General features: G+C 41.9%; 2 protein-coding genes across 2 annotated transcripts; both read right to left on the bottom strand.

The window, feature by feature from the left end:
* Positions 1 to 7: 7 nt before the first annotated feature.
* On the bottom strand, positions 8 to 1,377 carry LOC147819281 (uncharacterized; the record flags this gene model as incomplete). Its single annotated transcript, XM_087173255.1, has 1 exon — positions 8 to 1,377. A coding segment is annotated over exon 1 (1,307 nt), but the record flags the coding sequence as incomplete, so codon positions are not given.
* Positions 1,378 to 15,922: 14,545 nt separating this feature from the next.
* ptmab (prothymosin alpha b) lies at positions 15,923 to 19,798 on the bottom strand. The gene is made up of 5 exons (XM_023403532.2): positions 19,636 to 19,798; positions 17,196 to 17,261; positions 16,969 to 17,053; positions 16,791 to 16,876; positions 15,923 to 16,700 (listed from the first exon to the last, which is right to left on the bottom strand). Exons 1-5 carry the CDS (start codon positions 19,678 to 19,680, stop codon positions 16,656 to 16,658), a joined length of 327 nt encoding a protein of 108 aa, XP_023259300.1. The 5' UTR covers positions 19,681 to 19,798; the 3' UTR covers positions 15,923 to 16,655.
* Between the last annotated feature and the right edge of the window lie 272 nt (positions 19,799 to 20,070).

Here is a 20,070-nt window from a genome sequence, read left to right as displayed (position 1 = left end):
TAGTGGCATGTTCTTCTCAGTCAGCACCAACACACACCACCTCAGCATCTGCTGCACTGTGGGCCACCGGCCTTTTGTGTCAGAAACTACTTTGCAGAGCTGAGACAGATAGCGTTGGATATCATCTGCATTCAGGTTCTCAGATTTAAAGGAATCTTTCACGAATGGTTCATCTTTTGGGGGATTTTCTGAATATTGTAGGACGCCAGTGGTAATGATTTTCATCATGTCAACAACAGAATCGTCTAAATTCCTTGATGTTTTTAATTCTGCCAGAGCTGAATCTAGACTGCTCTCATCTTGCTTTCTGAGAGTGTCTCTGAAATGAAGTGGGAATCTCTCTGAGTCAATGAAGTCCAGAGCCTGGATGAGGGAGTGTCCGGCGTCATCTATCCACTCTGGTGATATGTCATACGCTTGTACCAACATGAGCACTTCAGTTATGGGAGCATCATCTGCATATTTCTCTGATAGCTCTTTGAGCAGTTTCACTGCCTCTGCTGGTGTCCATTGGTTTGTTTGCACAAGTCTGAGGAGCATTTCAGTGGATTCTGGGTGGCTTTCTTTGTCATTGAGATGTGTGAGTGTGAAAAGAAGCAGCTTCAAGCTCTGGATTTCCATCTTTAAAATGAACACAGAGGCTCTTCCAACCACATTCTGTAGCGATGATGTGAGGGTACCGAGGAATTCTGTAAGGAAGAGATCCTCAGTGGAAAGGTCTCCCTCAGCCCATTGATTGGCTATTAGAGCTGCATCAGAATCACAGCTGCCATGGCCAGTGAAGAAGTGCATCAGGGTCAGGTACAGAGCTTGAGTCAGCAGGAAGCTCTCAGAAACACTGCATGCTGATTGGCTGATGGACTCCACATGATCGGAGACGCTGTGCAGGGAAGGTCCCTGAGACATCTCCATAGACAGGGCACACAGCTCTGTGATGAACACCTGTGTGTGCTGCAGAGTGCTGAGGGATGGAGGAGCACTGATCCATTCTTCAAACAGGAGTTTGTCCAGGGCTGACAGGATGTTGCCCAGCTGATCAGCAGTCAGCTGAGTGAGACTGAGGTTTGGGATGTTGCATCTTGATGAGAGCGTTTCTAGAAGCTCATCACTGTCTGAGTCATAGTTTGCCTTAAACTCATCCAGATGGCTTATTAGAACTCTTCGCTTGGACTCATGTTCCTCTGAAATGTCTCTGCTCAGTTGATCCTCCTGCTGCTCTTCAGCTTGATGTTGTGATTCTTCAAGTCTTTGATTCAGTTCTTCTCGTCTCTTCTTCTCTTCAGCCTCTTTGGCCCTTTGCTGTTCTTCTTCCATCTTTCGCTCCTCTTCCCTTCTCCTCTCCTCTTCCCTCCTCCTCTCTTCCTCTCTCCTTCTCTCCTCTTCCCTCCTCCTCTCCTCTTCCCTCCTCCTCTCTTCCTCTCTCCTCTCCTCCTCTCTACTCCTCTCTTCCTCTCTCCTTCTCTCTTCTTCCCTTCTCCTCTCCTCTTCCCTCCTCCTCTCCTCTTCTCTCCTCCTCTCTTCCTCTCTCCTTCTCTCCTCTTCCCTTCTCCTCTCCTCTTCCCTCCTCCTCTCCTCTTCTCTACTCCTCTCTTCCTCTCTCCTCCTCTCCTCTTCCCTCCTCCTTTCCTCTTCCCTCCTCCTCTCCTCTTCCCTCCTCCTCTCCTCTTCTCTCCTCTCCTCTTCTCTACTCCTCTCTTCCTCTCTCCTCCTCTCCTCTTCCCTCCTCCTCTCCTCTTCCCTCCTCCTCTCCTCTTCCCTCCTCCTCTCCTCTTCTCTCCTCTCCTCCTCTCTACTCCTCTCTTCCTCTCTCCTCCTCTCCTCTTCTCTCCTCCTCTCCTCCTCTCTCCTCCTCTCTTCCTCTCTCCTCTCCTCTTCTCTCCTCCTCTCCTCCTCTCTCCGTCTCTCCTCTTCTCTCCTCAGTTGTTCTTGATCTCTGATTGGCTTATTAAAACAATATTCACACTCGTAGTTATCATGGCCAACTGTTCTGTAGTATTCTCCTCCATTGAAAACATATACATCTCGCCCATGAACAGTTTTTCTTCTGCAGTTATATGGGAAAAATGGATGCCATAGAGGCCATAGAGGCCATAGAGGCCATAGAGGCCATAGAGACCATAGAGGCCATGGAGGCCTTGCTGGAGGCAGGACTTTGTCACATTTACAGCATCTCAGCCTGTTGCCCATGTTACTTTCTGATGGTGCGTTCCCCATTTTTATTGAATTCTTCAGATGCTAAGCAGAGATGTAAAGTGCAACTTTTGTTTCCTGAAAAATAAAAAATACATAAAAGAAACTGGAAGAAATGAATGACTCGACTTGTTTGTAGGTCACCTAGAGAATCACAGTTCATAAATGATTACAGAAGACAGACTGTAAATATCTCCCACAGATAAATCAACCTAATGAACTCATGAAATGGGACGTCTGTAGACAAGAGCAGTGACTTGTTATTGAAGAAATAAAGATACAACACAAGTAAATACATGTGTTTAAGCACACAACTTGCATAGTAACCTTACAGTTAACTGGGAGACATACATTATTACATCAGGTCAACATCTAATTTTCAGAATTAAATCATGAACTTACTTTCACTCCAGAGTTCAGCTGTTGCACTGAGACACACCTTGAACTCATTCAACAGACGTTATCTCCCCTCTAGATTAGACAGAACACAAAAGGGACACAGCTGTAACAGACATAAAAGTCTCCTGCTTTAATCATTAGTACAAACAATGAGGCTTCAAGCTTAAAAAACATCTCAACCACAAATAGCTAAATAATATCAGTCCTGTATCTGGGAATCAAATCAGCAACCTGCAGTTGTACATCTAGCACCTTAACCATTATACCACACTGGTGGAGTCTTTTACTGCCACTGTGATTATTATAAAGGTAGACAAGGACAGCTGCCTACCAAAAAAATATTATTTTCAGCTAGGACACAGCTTCTCTGATTTTTCTAATGTAGCTTGACTCTCTGGGTGGTAGATGCTAGAGATGCAATGCTTAAAACAGTCTGGACTAAAATTAGTCCCCTGCTCATTCTAGATGACTTTTGGCAAAAAGGAAAAAAAAATGAAGCAATGCCCTTGTTACAGATCTAGCAGTAATTTTTCCAGAGAAATGGCCTCTGGGAAATGAGTTGCGGTGCATATAATAGTAAGTTAATACTGATACGCGTTTCTGGATTGGGGACACGATCCAACACAATTAATAATGACATGTTCGAATGGCTCATCAACTGCTGGTATTGTGTAAAAATGGTATAGGTGAAATTGGCCGGTTAGATGCACCAATAACCTCAAACAGACGTGGCAGAACCGGGAATATTTGGCAACAATCTGTTTCAAACAGCCAAAAGAAATGTCAAAGAATCTGGTGATAGGTTTTCATTACCCCCAAATGACCAGCGAGACCACCGTGCTCAACAATAAGAATCTGACTTCCGTGTTCTGATGGAACTATGATTTGATGATTTGATGTATATCATACCACTCCTCAGTGATGTTGTTCAGCCTTCACTTTCTCATCAGAACTCTATTTCTGATGAAGTATCCCTGAGGCACAATCGCAAGGTCCTGATCTCAGCCGACGGACTCTAAACACAAAGTAAGAGTGGGTAAGAGTTTATGCAGAGGAACACGTCACAAGTGTCCAGTGTGTAGGGTTTAGGTGAATCTATGGACAGAAATTAAATATAATATTCAGAATTATGTTTTCATTGGTGTAACTACGAATCGTTGTGTTTTCATGCGCATTTCACGTACATAGGGAGCAGGTCCATAGATATATAGATTACATAGACAGCATATTGGCTGTTATGGCCCGTTACTGTGATGCCTCAATGTTGCTGCCATACTGAACTGCCAAAATTCAGTGAACTAGTGATGAACGGATCAGCTCTGATATCATCCGAGTCTGCATGTGTGCATAAATCGTCCACCACCACCCCATCAACTAAGTTTTCCCAATTTACAGACCTAATCGCACATTACCATTATTTCTTAGTGAGATTTCATGCATAACATATTACACTGAAGTGGGATAGTTTTACAGAAATAAGCATTTATTTAAAGTAATAGATCTCCTTTTTTGGTAAAATGAAAATGACAACAGGTATTTCCACAATTTCACTCATCCTTCCCTGCCGTCCTCCACTCAAAGAAGAACATTAAATTCATATTATTCTCTTACATCTGCTCTGCCTCTGCTCTCCTTTCCTCATCTTTCCTTCACTCCTTTCTTGTCAACACACATCATCTCCTGTCTTTCTTCCTCTTCACCTGCTTCGTCCACATCTCACCTCCTTCATTCTTCTCCTCACTTTCCCGTTCTCTCCTCCTGGTTCCTCATCACATGTTTTTCTCCTCCTCCTAACTTCTGCTTTTCTCTCCTGTCTCACTCCCCCCATCATCTCTCCTCTTCCTGTGTCCTCTTCTGGTCCACAGGTTTTCTCCTGTCCCTTCCTCTTTGCTCTCTCACTCATTCTCCCTCCTGGCTCGTCCAGCGCGAAACCAAAAATGAAACGATCATGTGTTTACTTTCAAGCAGCAAGTTGTTGGCGACCTACAAATGGCGATATTTCCCAAATAGCTTTGTTAATTTCTCGGTCCAGTCAGAGAGACTGAGAGGAAATGACACCAAGTTGAAGTTATATTTAAACATCCGGAGCTGGAGCCCCATGAGCCGACACCCAGCTCTGCCTATTTATCAATTTATCCAATATTTATCCACACACACACACACACACACACACACACACACACACACACACACACACACACAGGGGGAGAGAGACCATATCCTAGAAATGCGACTCTACAAATCTGAAAGTGAAAGTACAGGCAGTATGTAAAAAAGGAAAGAAATCAAATTTCAACAAAACTCTGTTTCCATTAGAGAGAGTATATCATTAAACATGTCTGAGAAAGGCACAAAGAACATGATGATGTTAATACCTCTATAATCTGCAGCATCACATCATCACTGAAACAACAGAGTTGCTACGTACCTCTGATCAGGAAGGAGGGAGAGTTCTGTCTCGATTTAGTCTGTAGCTCCTTTATATACACACACACACACACACACACACACACACACACACACACACACACACAGGGGGAGAGAGACCATATCCCAGAAATGCCACTCTACAAATCTGAAAGTAAAAGTACTGCATTGCTTTCTGTCTTCCACACCCTTCCTGTTGAAGACTCTGTTCTGGGTTATTTTCCACAGTGTTACATCAGTCTGTAACAAGTTGACTATCCACTGTTCATATTGTATCTACTCCAATGTTTTACATAATTGATTCATTAAGAAAATTGACAAACAAGCAGACAATAACATAAAGTACATAAACTTTGTGATTTTAGGTGGTGCCCATGACACAAACATGAATGGGAGTAGTTTTGACTCAGCTTCATTATAAGAGTCTTCTTCACTCTTGACTTTGGCCATTAAACATCCAACAACCACCTCAGTAACACTTCATCTGTCCAGGATTAAAACCTGCACAGTGCTGCCCTCCAGTGGCTGCTCCGACACACTGCATCAAACGCCACCTCCTGCTACAACCACTGCTGCTGAACGCAACACAACCCGACTGATGATAAACTACCACAGATATAAGAACATATTAAAACACAAAAAGTACCTTAAAGGAGGTTTACTGTCGGAGAGACGAACAGTCGATGGACTTGGGTCAGAGTCATCTCTCACAATGTGCAGCACATTGTTATTTTTAGTGCTTGTTTAAAGCTGATACAAGTGCTACACAAAGGTCATTAAAATAAAGTAAAACAAATCTATAAAATCAGTGAAAATACATAAATATACTGTATACAGAAAGATAATGGACATGTACTTAAAAACAAGGAGTAAATACACAATTATGAACATGACAACGGACCTAAAGGTTGGTGAGTCAAAAAGACCAGTGAGTAAAAATTTGTCTTTAGTCGAGATTTAGAAATCAAGATGGAGGGAGCTCATCTAGGATCTGAAGGAAACTGGTTCCATAATGTTGGAGCAGCAACAAAGACTCAGTCGCCTTTTAGTTTAAGTCGTGACCGTGGGACGAACAGGAGAGACGAGCGTTCAAATCTGAGATATAAACTGAGACCAAATAATCTTCTCTGATGAGCACTTTAAAATAAATGTCACGTTTTTTTATCAGACAGGGTTGAAGAAGAGCTGACTGTGCAGAGCAAACAGAGCAAACATGTCTTATGACGTTATCAGTGTTAATTGAATCTGTTCCCACTGACCGTGTTGTGGTTCGGCCTCAGGCCGGTGAACAGCCGCTGGCCGAGCTGGTCCAAGAGACCAGTGTCACACCGAATCATACATTTCAAAGTCAACTGAAACACAAGTGGAGAAAAAGGTTTTAGCATCATTTTGACTTTGCAGTTGAAAATACAAATCCAACCAAAAGTGACATTTTATTGAAATATTAGAAAAGTATATTATTAAAGTTGTGTACCTGTGGATGCTCTGAGATCCTGTAGCTTCTGCCTCCTGGGTCTCTCAATCACAACAATAACAAACGACAGATTGGTGATGTCATGAAGTAGCATGGGATCATGGGATTTGCTGTCTTCAGCTTGTCCTGGTTTGGATTCCTTCAGTGTCAGTGGTTTGTTTGTTTGTTTACCAGCAGCTGAATTATCCACAGAGGTGTCAACAAACAGACCAGCTGATTATAACCAGCAAACACTCAGCTGGGAGCTGAGCTGTCTAAAGTCTCTGTTTCACAGGTCAAAAAACCTGCTAAGACTCGCTAACATCCGGCTGGAAAAACCTTCAATCAGCATTCACACCCGGGTCGAACACGAACCGAAAGACAAACTCGACTGACGGTGGAAAAGGAGTGAACCGGCTTTTATTGACGGGTTTACCCACGTTTATAAAACCTGTTTATACCTGATAATGTTGGTGGAAAAACGTTTCCTCGACTTGTTTCTCTGATAACTTCAGATCCAGACGTCCTACAACTAAAATCATCTGGTTCGAATATAGAGCTGAAAACCACAGAGGTGTAAAAAAGTGAATCTTAAAAATGAGACTTAAAACTGACACATAACCAATGGCGACCAATGAAACGTTGCCATGATAAAATGACAGATTTCTCTGGTTTGAGAATTGATGGAAACATTTGTGATGGTGTAAGAACATGTTTTTAGACATTTTAATGTGGAGGAGTTACAGATTATAACTTTAACTTAGTAAAATATCACAGTATATATACACATATGTAATATAATATAATTTACATTAATAATAAACGTTTAAATGAAACCATCTGAGCGGTTTAGATGAAGTTTTTTCATAGAACAAACAAACAGAGGATGCTGCTTTTTTACGTGTGTTGTATTTTATGAGCTTAATGCAAAATCTTAATGTTAAAAGTGGAATAAAAAGTACAATATTAAATTAATAAAAGTATCAAAGTTCTACAGATGGAAACTACTGGAGTAAATGTTAATGTTCATATGTGGAAACATGAAAAAGAAAAACACTGACAAGAACCTCGCTGAGCTGCACATGGTGACACACACACACACACACTCCTTAATGAGGCTGTGTGTGTGTGCATGCATATGGGGGGGGGGGGTTCAAGCTGCCTTAGTAGCCTGTTAACACACCAGCTGTTGCTAGGCGAGCCCCGGGTTGCCAGGGCGATGTATAGACCCCTGATGGTCTGGAGAGTCAAGAGGGAGGGAGTGTGTGTGTGTGTGTGTGTGTGTGTGTGTGTGTGTGTGTGTGTGGTATTTCTATAGGGACTGGGTGTGAAAGTCACACAATGGAAGTGGGTGGGGAGGAGAGTGTGTGTGGGGGTCAACCATCTGCATACGTGTGTGTGTGTGTTTTGTTTTTCAAATGAAAGATAATCTCATTTAATTTTAATCTTTTCTTTTGAAATAATTTCCTTTCTTGTTGTTTTTCTTTGTTTAGAAGCTCAGGTTTATTTTCATAAAGTTTCCAGAACGTTCTTCAGACTTCCAGCTTCTTTCTTTCAAAGTAAAATCAACGCAGCAGAAAAACACAAAGAAACCTGATGAAGAAATAAAATGTGACCTGAAGCTCCTGTCTTCATCACATCTGTCAGATTCATCTCTTCAAATGTTTCCTGTCACCACAAGTTTAGACTGTAAATAGTTCACATATTATACATTTACTATCTATCTTTGTTCTTTCTATCTATCTAGAAATTAGAACAACCACTCTCCCAGAATCTGAAGATAGACATGTTTAATGTCATGAAATTAATGACTAAAACATATAGAGTATTTATATGTTACCTATGTTGTTTTAATAAACTTACATATATAAATCAAATATATAACATATTTGCATATATCATATATATATTTTTAATACATGAACATAGATTGATTATATGTGGAAACTTCCAATAACATATTTCATCATTATTATGGTTTTCTAGTTTCTATTTTTACTTTATTCTAAGCCTTTAATTCTATCTATCTATTGTTCTGTCCATCTATCGATGAGAGAGTCTGTTTTCTTTCAGCTGTAAAAACACTTAAAACATCAGTTTCTATCAGGTTGAAAATCTGTGCTCAGGTAGAAACGAACAAACACGACTGAATCATTTCTTCACATCAGGAGACGTGATCATCACAACTTCCATAATTACATGATGAATACCAACAGATGCAAATGAAAACTAAATAAAGCTTTGTTGGCTCATTATCTTTCGATGGATCCGTAATATAAAAACAAGATACTGGTTTTAAATGAACGTCAAACTGTTAAAGATATTTCTGTCACTTCAGACGACGTCACTGCACCGGCTGTACTTAAATAAATCATTACAGTTTTAGCATTTTAATTCACTGACTTGTGGCTATGAGGAATTTTATGCCTGAAAGTTTCACTGTCCCACTTCAGGAGAGAAGTAAATAATAAGGCAGATAAAATAAGATTGTTTAACAGTAGAATAAATATTAGTTTAATGGCTGTTTTGACATCAGCTTTCGTTTAATTTGTCAGCATGTTCACCATGGTGTTACGCCAATCAATATATCTGATTATTGATCAGCTGACATTCATTAATAACACAAAAACAGAATGTGATCAACTACCAACACTAACACAGTAAAGTATTAGTGAACTCCAGTTTGTACGCTGCTGGACATAAATCTGATCACAGTTAGGAGATAAACCGACCTGAAGTGAACTCTGGTAACTGAGGAGGTTGTTGAGTTACAAACTGACCGATGAGCGCCGTCTCGTCCGGGATTCCCTCTCTGAAACGTTTCTCCTCCTCGTGTCTGATGTGAAAATACAAGGGAGGAAAATTTAGAAGTAAAACTGTCAAAAAAACAAACACAAACAGATGTTCAACAAACAAACAAAATCCTCCTGAAATACACAACTTTTGTTCTAGGAGTGGTTTTCACGGTTGGTGTTTCTTTGAATGGAAACATGTATTTCATGTTTATATTTGTATTTACTTGTGATTTAATGAACAGCTTATGTTAAATTAATGTTTATATCTCTGTCTTTAATCACAGTTTTTTCTTTTATCTTTGTGACATGACTTTTTTATACCACATTTAAACCAAATCACAAGATAATTAAGCGGAGAAGTGTATTAGCTAGCCTTGAAATTACCAAATGTAGCAGCTAATGCTAGCCTTACAGTGTCTGATTTATGTTAGTGAAGCTGCACTGCTTAGCCGCATGCTAGCCTTGTTTTCCATCCAACAGCAGCTAATGATACTGACATATTTTCATTTTATGTTACCATTAAATTCATGAAGAGAAGAGTTATCAGCTACCGTTAGTGGCACCGTGCCATGTAGCTTAATGCTAGCCTGGCAATATGCAAAGGTTAGTAGGTCATGCTAGCCTATTGCCCAGAGGTTAGCTAATGCTACTCTTTAAATTATCATAGTTACCAGCTAATGCTAGCCTTAAAATGTGCAAAGCTTAGTAGCTATGCTAGCTATGTAATATTCAGAGGTTGGGAAGAGTTAACAGCTAATGGCACTGGCAACTGAACACAAATCTCATCCTGTTGTTCAGCCAGATTTCCACATGAACCTTTAGCAGTGGAAACACTACGACAGGTCTGTTTGTGGTTACAGTTTCCATCACTATTGTTTGGTTAAACAGAGACAGTGATCCTCCACACTCACCTGACTCCAGGAGCTACTTAAGGGGCGTGGCAGCCGAACACTTCCCTCTTTTATGCTTCTTCTTTTTCTTTTGCTTTGATTGACAGTTGGCAACCAATGTGCAGGTGCATTACCGCCACCTACTGGACAGGTGTGTGGCACGTTTCCTGTATTATGTTCCTGCTGATGTCATCAGTGATGTCACAGGTTATACCATGACTGTGGGGGTGATAATAAGGTTAATATACGGCCTTAATAAGTGTTTGTCTGAGTTGGAGCGATTATACAGTTTGTTCACAGAATCATACTTTACGTCTTGTTTGTGCAGTTGTTACTGTACTACTGATTAATACTGATTAAAGTGACTTTTTGTTGATGAATCTTTTTAGATGAGAAAGACATAGAACCCAGAATGAAGTTGGTTCTGCCCAGGTTGATTGTTCAGCAGAGTGAGAGGACTACATAAGCAGTTGATGTCTCTCAGCTGAGACAGAAGGACACCTGTGCAGGTGGATAGTTGATGTCTAACTGGTGAAGTGACGTTTTATGAACAGGTTAATTACTTCACATCAGAGCTGGACGGGGACCTCTGCTGGTCAAAGGGAGGAAAAGCATTGTGATGCAAAATGTTTCACAACCAACCAACACACGAATCTCCTTAAAGCAAAGATTAATAAATTGATAGCTGAATACTTGAACGATTTAATGAATAAATAAACTGATATATGAACAAATAATTATTTTGAATACTCCATGTAACTGAAAAATAATAAAGATAATATTTTACATGGCCTGTTTGTAAACAAGTAAAACACACTTACACTTGGTTCTAGTAAAACAAATAATGTAAGAAGTGTCTGTAGAATTGCAGGAGCTTGGGGAGAGGGTCTGCGGCCAGCTGCACTAAATATCTTAAATTAAGATTTACCTTAAAGTCTGAGTTAAGGTTTCCTTAAAATGTTAGAGATGTATTAGAGGTTTTCTCCTTATCTTAGTCTTATACTTAAGGAATCCCTTAAAGTCATTTAAGCTGTTGACAGAAAATGAACGCATCCCTAGAGGAGTTAACGAGGAATTGATTTTACATCTCAGGTTTGACCTGCTGTCAGTTTATTTGTCCCACTGTCCCAGCCAGGTTCATCACTTTTTAATGTCCCCTGGAAACACTTCTGTTGTGTTGCAGGACTAACTTTGCAGTGTATTGAGCTCTCAGGGCCACCGTACCCCTGGACACAAAGATGTCTCCTCCTTCACTGAGAAGTCTGTTCACAGTATTTGTGACCTGGAGTGTCATGATTGGCTCCAGGCTGCTGGTGATGTCAGAAACGTGCAGGTGTGTCCAGGTGTTAAACTTTAAACGTACCCAGTTTTTACAAATAATACTTTGAGTATCATTCATTATTATCATTATTTTAAACATTCAAATACAACATTATGAATCAAAGTGTCACATAATGGAAAGCTCAGTGTTGTCTTTGTTGGGGTTCAGTCACTCTCACACAGACAGAAGCAGCAGATATTATTAGGACAGGAACTTTGATTTGTTCTGAGTGACAGATTAAAAATAATCTGGATGACACGGTGGTCAATCATCTGATAGTTTCCACTCTTTTTTTATTGATTGATTCCAGTTTAATTTTGATAAAAAAGTGACACGAGGATCAAATGAACCACAGGGAGGAAACAACATGCAACTATGAGTTTGGACACAAGGGGGTGGTGCAGCACCGAGGGAGAGTTTCAGTCTCAGTCTGCAGACAGAGACAATTTACTGAACTATAGACAACAGCCCCACACACAGATTCCTTACCAGGTCCCAACCTGCAAAATTCAATCATGAGCAAAGACTCTAATTATGATTAATTGTGTTCTAATGGAGATTCAGCATTTAAAGAAATCATCCTGAAACACATGAACACAAACTTAATATAAACTCAGCCTGAGAGAGGAGATGCAAAACTACACTGAGATGGGTTTTGGTTCTTAAAACCACAAATATATATATATATATATATCTTCCTATGGATCAACACTTCAAATAAAACACAGAAGAAGAGGAAACTCTGGAGTTTAAAAAAATATTTTAAAGCAGTAACCACTCACAAAAGGTCATGAACATTGTGTCTGACTGTTGCACATTAATTTTGTTGATAAAGATATGGAAGAAAAAAAAGATTGGTATTTCCCTCTAGGGAATAATAAATTATAACATTTACAGTTGACTCTATTAGTCATAGTAGTATTAGTAACAATCATTCATTTATTTTACCTGTCTATCCTGTTCAGGTGTGCCAAGTGGTGGAGCCTTTCCCATCCAGGCCAAAGCAGTAGGTGAGGTGAACCACTCACCCGAAAGTCAGAGGAGGAAGTAACTAAGTACATTTACTTTAGTTTTGTATTTAAGTTCAACTTTGAGGCTCTTACTTTCACATGAGAATTTCTATATAATGTTACTTTATACTTTATGTTTCAGAGGAAATGTTTCACTACACAACCTCGCCTGACAGCTGATTATTTACTGACATTTATTATATTTTAAAAAGTCTTTCGTGCGACTGGTCCTAGTGGACCAGACCAAGGCTGAATTTCTGGCCCAGTCCGACCATGGACCAGAGTCAATACTAGTCTGGTTTACTGGGAGGAGAACCCTACGAGCTGCTAAAGGGTCCAGCTGGACCTGGTTTTCCTTCTCCTCCATGTGTCTATGTTCATTAGTGACAGCAACAGTAGACATGCTAACGTTAGCTAATTTACTGTTGAAGATTTTATGAATTTGTTGCTACCGCTAGCTGGCTAACTGTTATCATTCCTGTGGAGCATATCACAGCAATGCTAACGTGGTTAGATTGTTTCTGTTGGCTCTCATGTTCACAGGGAAACTTCATGCAGTTGAGTGACGTGTGTTTAGTGACACTTTCACTGAGCTTCGTTACACTGAACTGACTGAGAACATGAAGGGAGAGGAGGGGGTGGGGTCGAGGGTTGTGGCCGACAAAGCGTTTGTTTTGGTCCGAGATGCTGGTGGTCTAGTGCGACATCTAGTGGCTGTGACGGTCGTCTACAGAAACCTCCGGTTCTTGTTTCAACGTACCCTTGAACCCCAAATTACCCCTGACTGTGAGATATTGTGGAGAGGGTGTTCCAGTCTTTTTACAGTATGAGGTGTGTGGGGGGGGGGTCCCTTAGATCTAAGCTGATGGAGCAAACAGAGAAGTCTCTTGATGACCTGCTGCAGAGAACAAAGTCATTTCAGTTTGATATAATTCACCCCTCTGACACAGACAGGAGAAACAGCCTCACTAATACCTGTTTTGAACCCCCCCCCCCGTCCTGTAGAGATGGACCGCTCCCTGAGCCCTGCTCCTCTGGTTTGGGATGAACCATGTGAGAGCGACGGGGAGCTGCTGCTCTCGGCTCCAAACCACCTGCTGAGGTAAGAAGGATTTGAGGTTTTCAGCTCACAGGTCTGATCTGGTCTTAAAGCTGCAGCAGACTGAGACTCACACATTATTAATACTGTAACACTGAGCTGCTAGACTGGGACTGGAGGAGCTCCAGTCTACTGGTTCTACTGGTATTTGGAGTTTTTCAATTTCATTTGGTTAAGCTCATGATTTATACTAATGTACGGAGGAAGTTCTCCTGCTGCTACTATTAATAATATAAATATTTTTTAAAATGCAAAATATTTTAATGTTTTAAATAATAAAATATAATCATGGAGAGATTTTTTTATATAATTCAATTTTATGATATATAATACAAGTTTAAACAAAACGATATATTTTTCAGAATATTTTTATGAGAAATAAATATTTTAATAGAATCTGCTACTGTGATATCATCTTTGCGGAAGCGGACTCAAAACCTGAAAAAAATATATTTAAAAAACAAAAAGAAAGAAGAGGCTCTGTATCTCATCTCAGGTCAGTTCACACCTGTATCACTGCGAGTGTGTGTTGGTAACACACTGACATGTGGTCCAGGTCTCTGTCGCCGCTGTGTGTTTAACATTCCTGTGTGAGGACTGCAGCCGACATGACTGAACACAGATCAGATCCTGCTGCACTCGTTCAGGCTCCGTCATGTTTGACCTGGACTGACAGCAGACTGGAAACTGTACCGACAGCAAACAGCTCACAGTGACGACTTCACTGTCTCCGCCTCCACCTCCATCCTCTGCTCTTATTGGTCTAAAGGGTTTTTAAATCCGACCTGCGACCAGTGGTGGAAAAAAGTTACAGTTACAGAAACACAAAGTAAAAATACTCCATTGGAAGTACAAGTACAAGTCCTCAATTCATATTCATGAACCAAATCATCTTTAAAAACATGAATATCACACTGAGCCAGACTGTAATACTAATATCAATACTACTACTACCACTACTACTGCTGGTGTAAGAAGTACTCATTTCCTTTACTTAAGTAAAAGTATCAATGATGCTATAAAACACTCCATTACAAGAACAAAGCTGGAATGGACAATATAAGCACACATACATAAACGTATGTATTTGTATATACTAGATGTATGTAAATATATAAGTACATGAAACTGTTCCAATTTCAAATGTAAATTTCAAACATGTAAATACTGGTGTAAACTAGTAAATGACTTTGCATCAGACCTGAATGATGCACATGCACAGGTAACTCATTAACTCGCTTAGTTTGTAGATATTACTTTATTATATTATTTATCTTGTTTAAGTCGTTGATATCATGATACGGTCATTTTAGTGTTTCTTTGTAGATCTGCACATTTCCCCACTGTGACTAATAAAGGAAAATCTTATTCATAATGGACGTTTGTATTTATTGTACATTAATTCATGCGTATATATTGGACTATAATACAATATATTTACTGATGGGGAATTTTGTTCTACAGGTTCACAACTGGTATTGAGACACTTTTTAGAACAGTAATCGAGTAAATATACTCAGTTACTGTTCAAGTGTGCTAACCTGACCTGAGCTGCCCAGTGACCTCTGACCCCTGCAAGGTTTCTACCTCTACCTGCGATGCCGCCATTGCCATTCGCCGCAGGAGGAGAGAGAGAGCAAGAAACAAGCAGAGACAAATACAAATAACAAAATATAATCATGAATAATTTGGATATTAATGTAATAAAAAAAAATATATATAAAAATACCAGAAAATTATATAAGTATGGATAATGCCTTCAAACGTCAGATTAAAAAAAATTGTAAATAAATGAAAAATGAAATGAAATATTTTTAAATATTGTAAAATTTCTAAGAATTAACATAAACAAAAAGTAATAAAAATACAAATAATTGTACTCACACTTAATACATATTATCGTAATAATAAATAAATAAAAATTATCGCTTAAATGATATATATATATATATATATATATATATATATATATATACACACACATGAAAATGTCAAGAATTGTTTTAAATATTAAAATTGTAATTATTTCAAAATGTAAACACTAAAGAAAAATTTTTAATTCTTTAAAAAAATTCAAATGAAATATTACATAATAATAAATAAAAAAAATTTAAATAAATATTAGCACAGTGTAAAAAGTATCAAGGAGAAAAAGCTCCTCTCACGTACACAAGTACAGCAATGGAGTAAATGTGCTGTTACTGTTCACGTGTGCTAACATGACCTAACCTGCCCGGTGACCTCTGACCCCTGCAAAGTTTCTACCTGGAATGCCGTAACCGTTCGGCCACAGAGGAGAGAGAGAGCGAGAGAGCAAAGAACAAGCAGAGATACAAAGTACAACTCACAAAATAAAAGTCCGGTTTATTGTCAAACAACAAACTTCGCACATACATCAAAACAGGCCGTCATAAAACAAAAAGTCGCTGACAAAAACAAAATAAAAGGAAAAAGAAAAGAGGCTCTTTTCTTTGGCCTTACCCTCCCATACAAACAAACTAGTTATGGTACAGCTAAAGTACATACATTAAATTTACTGGAATGCTCTGAGTTCAACGGCTTAAGAGGTTGTCTTTCATGTTTGTTTTTTTAGCTTTTTTTAAACATGTTTTTTCTAGTATCTGTTGAGATATCGTAACATGGTCAACCAAGTAAAATCTTTCGTTAAAGAAGCACCGATTTGGTCTGACGAGATCGCTGCCGAGAGAGAAACTGACCCCCCTCCTAACAATATGTACAAAAATATAAAATGTAAATAAAAATACAAACAAATTCTCCTTTTGTGTTGTTGTTGTTGTTGTTGTTGCTGAAGAGAAGCCTGATTTCTGCGTCGATGTGGCGGCGGGTTCCTCTAGAAAAATTTGTTTTGCAGTTTCGAGGGGAGATCGAGTGAGTGGACGTGGTGGATGTTTGTTGAACTCTACTTGCTAATGACCATGTTGGATTTTTTTTTTTATTATTATTTTTTCCTTTAAATCAGTCCTCCAGCCCCCCCACCTGTGACTTTTAAAAACAGCCAGAGGTGAAGAATCAGGAAGTGGTTCAGCAGGATGGCGCGGGGGGAAAACGCATCAATCATCGTCGTCGGTTTTCTGCTTCTTGGTTTCGACGTCGTCCTGAAAGAAGAAGAAGACGGGGGTGAGTTAGTCAGCTGACGAGCTCGCGTTCTGATTGGTCGGACTGAAGGTGTCGGCGCCGCGCCTCACCTCGTCGTCATCCTCGTCGTCCTCTGCTGCCCGTTTTGTGCCGCCCTCGATTTCGTCGTCATCTTCCTCCTCGTCTTCTTCGTCGCCTGCGGGACGAAGGACGAGCAGTGAGGTTTTTTTTGTTGGTTTGTGGAGACGACGCCACATGAAAACAAACTTTAAAAAACAAACGCTCTACCTTCTCCATCGTCTTCCTCGTCCTCCTCATCCACTTCCTCGTCCTCCTCGTCGTCTACGTCGGGCTCGCCGTTCTCCTCGTTCTCCTGGGAACCACAAAGTGAACTGGGTTGTAAAAAAGCTGCGCTGGTAAAAACTCAAATGTTTTCACGTTATGAGGAAGTTGAGTTCGCGCCAGGAGGAACACCAGAGCGCTGTAGGGGGAGGAGTCGAGGAGATGGAGGTTACCTTTCCGTTGGTGGCAGCATCTTTGCCGTTCTCCTTCTCCTCCACCAGCTTCTTCTCTTTCAGGTCCTGATGGAAACAAAAACAAACATTAAAAACAACAATAAAAAAATAAACGCTCCATGTTTCACGTTAAAGCTCCTGCTGCTGCTACCTGCCCTTCTACCTAATGGCCTAGTTAGATGACTCCCAGTGCATGCTGGGAGCTGCACATTTTTCAGCCCTCTCCCTGTCAGAATGAAGTCTTCCTATTTAAACACCATATTGGTCTCTGCAGATCCCCCCCCCCCCGCCTCCTCCATCCCCTCTAATGTGTTGTAATCTGATACTTTGATGTGGCCCCCGGGGCACTCTGGGTATTGTAGTCTTCCGCGGGCTGCCGTTCTCGCCATATGTCACGAGACACGCCCGGGAGAGGCACTGCAATACCCAGGATGCACCGCTCCGTTTAAAATAACACAGGAGGGCGCAGGAGCAATTGGGGGGGGGGTGAGGAGGAGGGGAGAGGGTGATGGAGGAGGAGGAGGCGAGCGCGACGCACGCTGCTGCTGCTGGCCGCGCGTTGTAACGGAGGGAAGGACAATAGAAGACGACACATGGCAGGCGAGAGAAGCGGCACGGAAAGCGGAAAAAAATGAGGCAGCGCGGCGGGAGCGGAGCCGCAAACACACCGTCACATCACAAACACCTCCGGGGCTTTTTCTCTCCTCCTCCCCGCGCAGACCGGAAAACCGGCCGCCGAGCCTATTAATAGCGCTCGGTTTCCTCGTTTTGTCGACATCGTCCGTTCACACACAGGCGCGCGCACACGAGCACACGCACACACTGTTATTGATTAATTGCTTTACATAATCTTATTGCTTTAAAACCCCATTAAGCTGTGTTGGAGCAGCAGCGGCGGCTCCTCGCGCTCTCTCACCGCCTGTGCGTAAAAAGGCGCTTGTGCGTAAAAATGCTCCACAACTATAAATAGTGGCTGAACCGTCACCCCCCGGATTATCAGCTCCTGCACCGGGCCCCAACTTCTCCCTCTCCACCTCCTCCATATGTTCATTTGTTATAATCACTCATAATTATTCAGCTCCGCGGCCCAACGCTGCTGCTGCTCTTATTATCTACAGGCTGGATCCTATTCTCCCCTACTGCTGTTGCTGAGACCCCCCCCCTCCTCCTCCCCTCCTCCTCCCCGCGGGGGCTATTAAAGTTTTACCCAATATGATCCAAAGTCCAACTGGATGGAAATTAACATTTAGAGAAGCAGAAGGATCCGACAGATAGAAGGAGAAAAACCCAAAACGGTGACGGATCACAAAGAAGAGAGAGGGGGAAAACCAGCACCGTCACATCACACCTCCACAGCCCGGCCACACACACACGCACGCGCGCACACAGACACACACACACACACACAGAGAAGTGGGCTGCATTACAAAAAAAAAAGAAAGAAAGAAAAAGAAAACTTTCCCTCGAGACACAAACGCGCCCTGCAAACATGCTCCAGAAAGACTGAAGAAAAAGCGGAAGCCGCGGCTCAGTGTGTGTCACAGACTCTCCGGTAAACGGAGGCTGAATAAGCGCAACCCGTTCAAGCAGCAGCAGCAGCGGCACCGACCGTCCTTCCTGAGTCGGTAAACAAACCGGGTCGGACGGTTCAGGCCTTTTAAAACCCGGAACCACAAACAAATAACAATGAAAAAAGAAAAGATGCTGGAAGCGGAGCCGCGAAAGTTGACATTGGTGTGAATTACGCACCGCCTGCCTCTCTGCCGCTCCGTCCTCCATTCAAACGGACCAACTTCTCACTACAAGCCCCAGCTGGAGCCTCAAAATCCCGTTTACTCCGCTGCTCAGCTCCAGCAGCTCGTTACCGCTCTGTTAATACAGCAGCAGCGGCTCCTCTCACACCGGACGCGGGATTTGCCTTCGAGTTCATTCGCGTGGAGCCGAAGGTGTGCGAATAAATAAAATGTGAGAATAGGCGCGTCAAAGAGCGGCGGGTACTGAGCCCGAAAACCCGCTCGGTGCGCGCTGGAGCGGCTCGTGCTGGTTCGTGTTTCGGTTCGAACTCTGTGCGAGTGTTTCCGCGAGGAGAACCGAGCCGCTTGTATAAACAAAGAACCCGCGCAGACTGTTACTCTCCGGACAATGAGACGCGGCGCTGGAATCGCAGCCTCTTTCCATGATGCGGTGCTGAGACCCCCCGCTTTATTCTACTGATATTTTCCATCAGAGTTTAGAGAAAAAGACGTAAACACCGGCTCTTCCCCTCCTCACCCCCCCTCCAGAGGGTCCCACAGTCCGACTTCGTCGAGTCCGAATGAGCGCGAAGCGACGACGGAAGGGTTTTTAAAAAAAATCTAGGTTACTGCCTGGAAAAGCTTTATTCTGCTGAGGGGCTCCGGGAGAAACGGCCCCCGGTGGGTGAAGGTGTGAGGCGGCTTACCTTGGCAGAGATATCCGAGCCGGAGTCAACTTGTGTGTCTGCCATTGTTTTAGTTCAATAAAATAAAGGACGGCTGAAATGAAAGGTTGAATAAAGTAAATCCCTCTCCTCGCTTTGCGGATCAATCAGTATTATGTTGTGCCAGTGGCCAATGCTGCTCACGGCCGAGCCTTTAATATAGGCTGCTGGGCGGAGTTAAGAGGAGGTCGGCGGCCGCTGATTGGCTCCCGGCTCCACAGAGGTGTTCTCTTCGCGCGTTGGAGTGGAACAATGGATAGAATTTCTAAACCCGGACGCCACGCCCCCTCCTGTCCGCCGCTGCAACTGTCCTTTCTCCGCTAAAACAATAATCCGACCCGGTTAAACCCGAAGAAACCGACCCGGTGTTCAACCTTCGCGCCTTTTCTCCGCCGGGAAACGCAGAAAATTTGAGTT

Source organism: Seriola lalandi, unplaced genomic scaffold, assembly GCF_002814215.2.
Source record: "Seriola lalandi dorsalis isolate HSWRI2012SDOR001 ecotype SW California unplaced genomic scaffold, Sedor1 jcf7180002054142, whole genome shotgun sequence".
Classification (NCBI taxonomy): domain Eukaryota; kingdom Metazoa; phylum Chordata; class Actinopteri; order Carangiformes; family Carangidae; genus Seriola; species Seriola lalandi.
This window is presented reverse-complemented; position numbering and strand designations above follow the sequence as displayed.

What these genes read in the sequence shown, in the direction of transcription:
- ptmab (XM_023403532.2), bottom strand. Translation starts at nt 19,680, where the DNA reads ATGGCAGACACACAAGTTGACTCCGGCTCGGATATCTCTGCCAAG. An exon ending in GCTCGGATATCTCTGCCAAG is followed by an intron (nt 17,262 to 19,635) that starts GTAAGCCGCCTC and finishes TGTTTCCATCAG; the next exon opens with GACCTGAAAGAGAAGAAGCT. An exon ending in ATGCTGCCACCAACGGAAAG is followed by an intron (nt 17,054 to 17,195) that starts GTAACCTCCATC and finishes TGTGGTTCCCAG; the next exon opens with GAGAACGAGGAGAACGGCGA.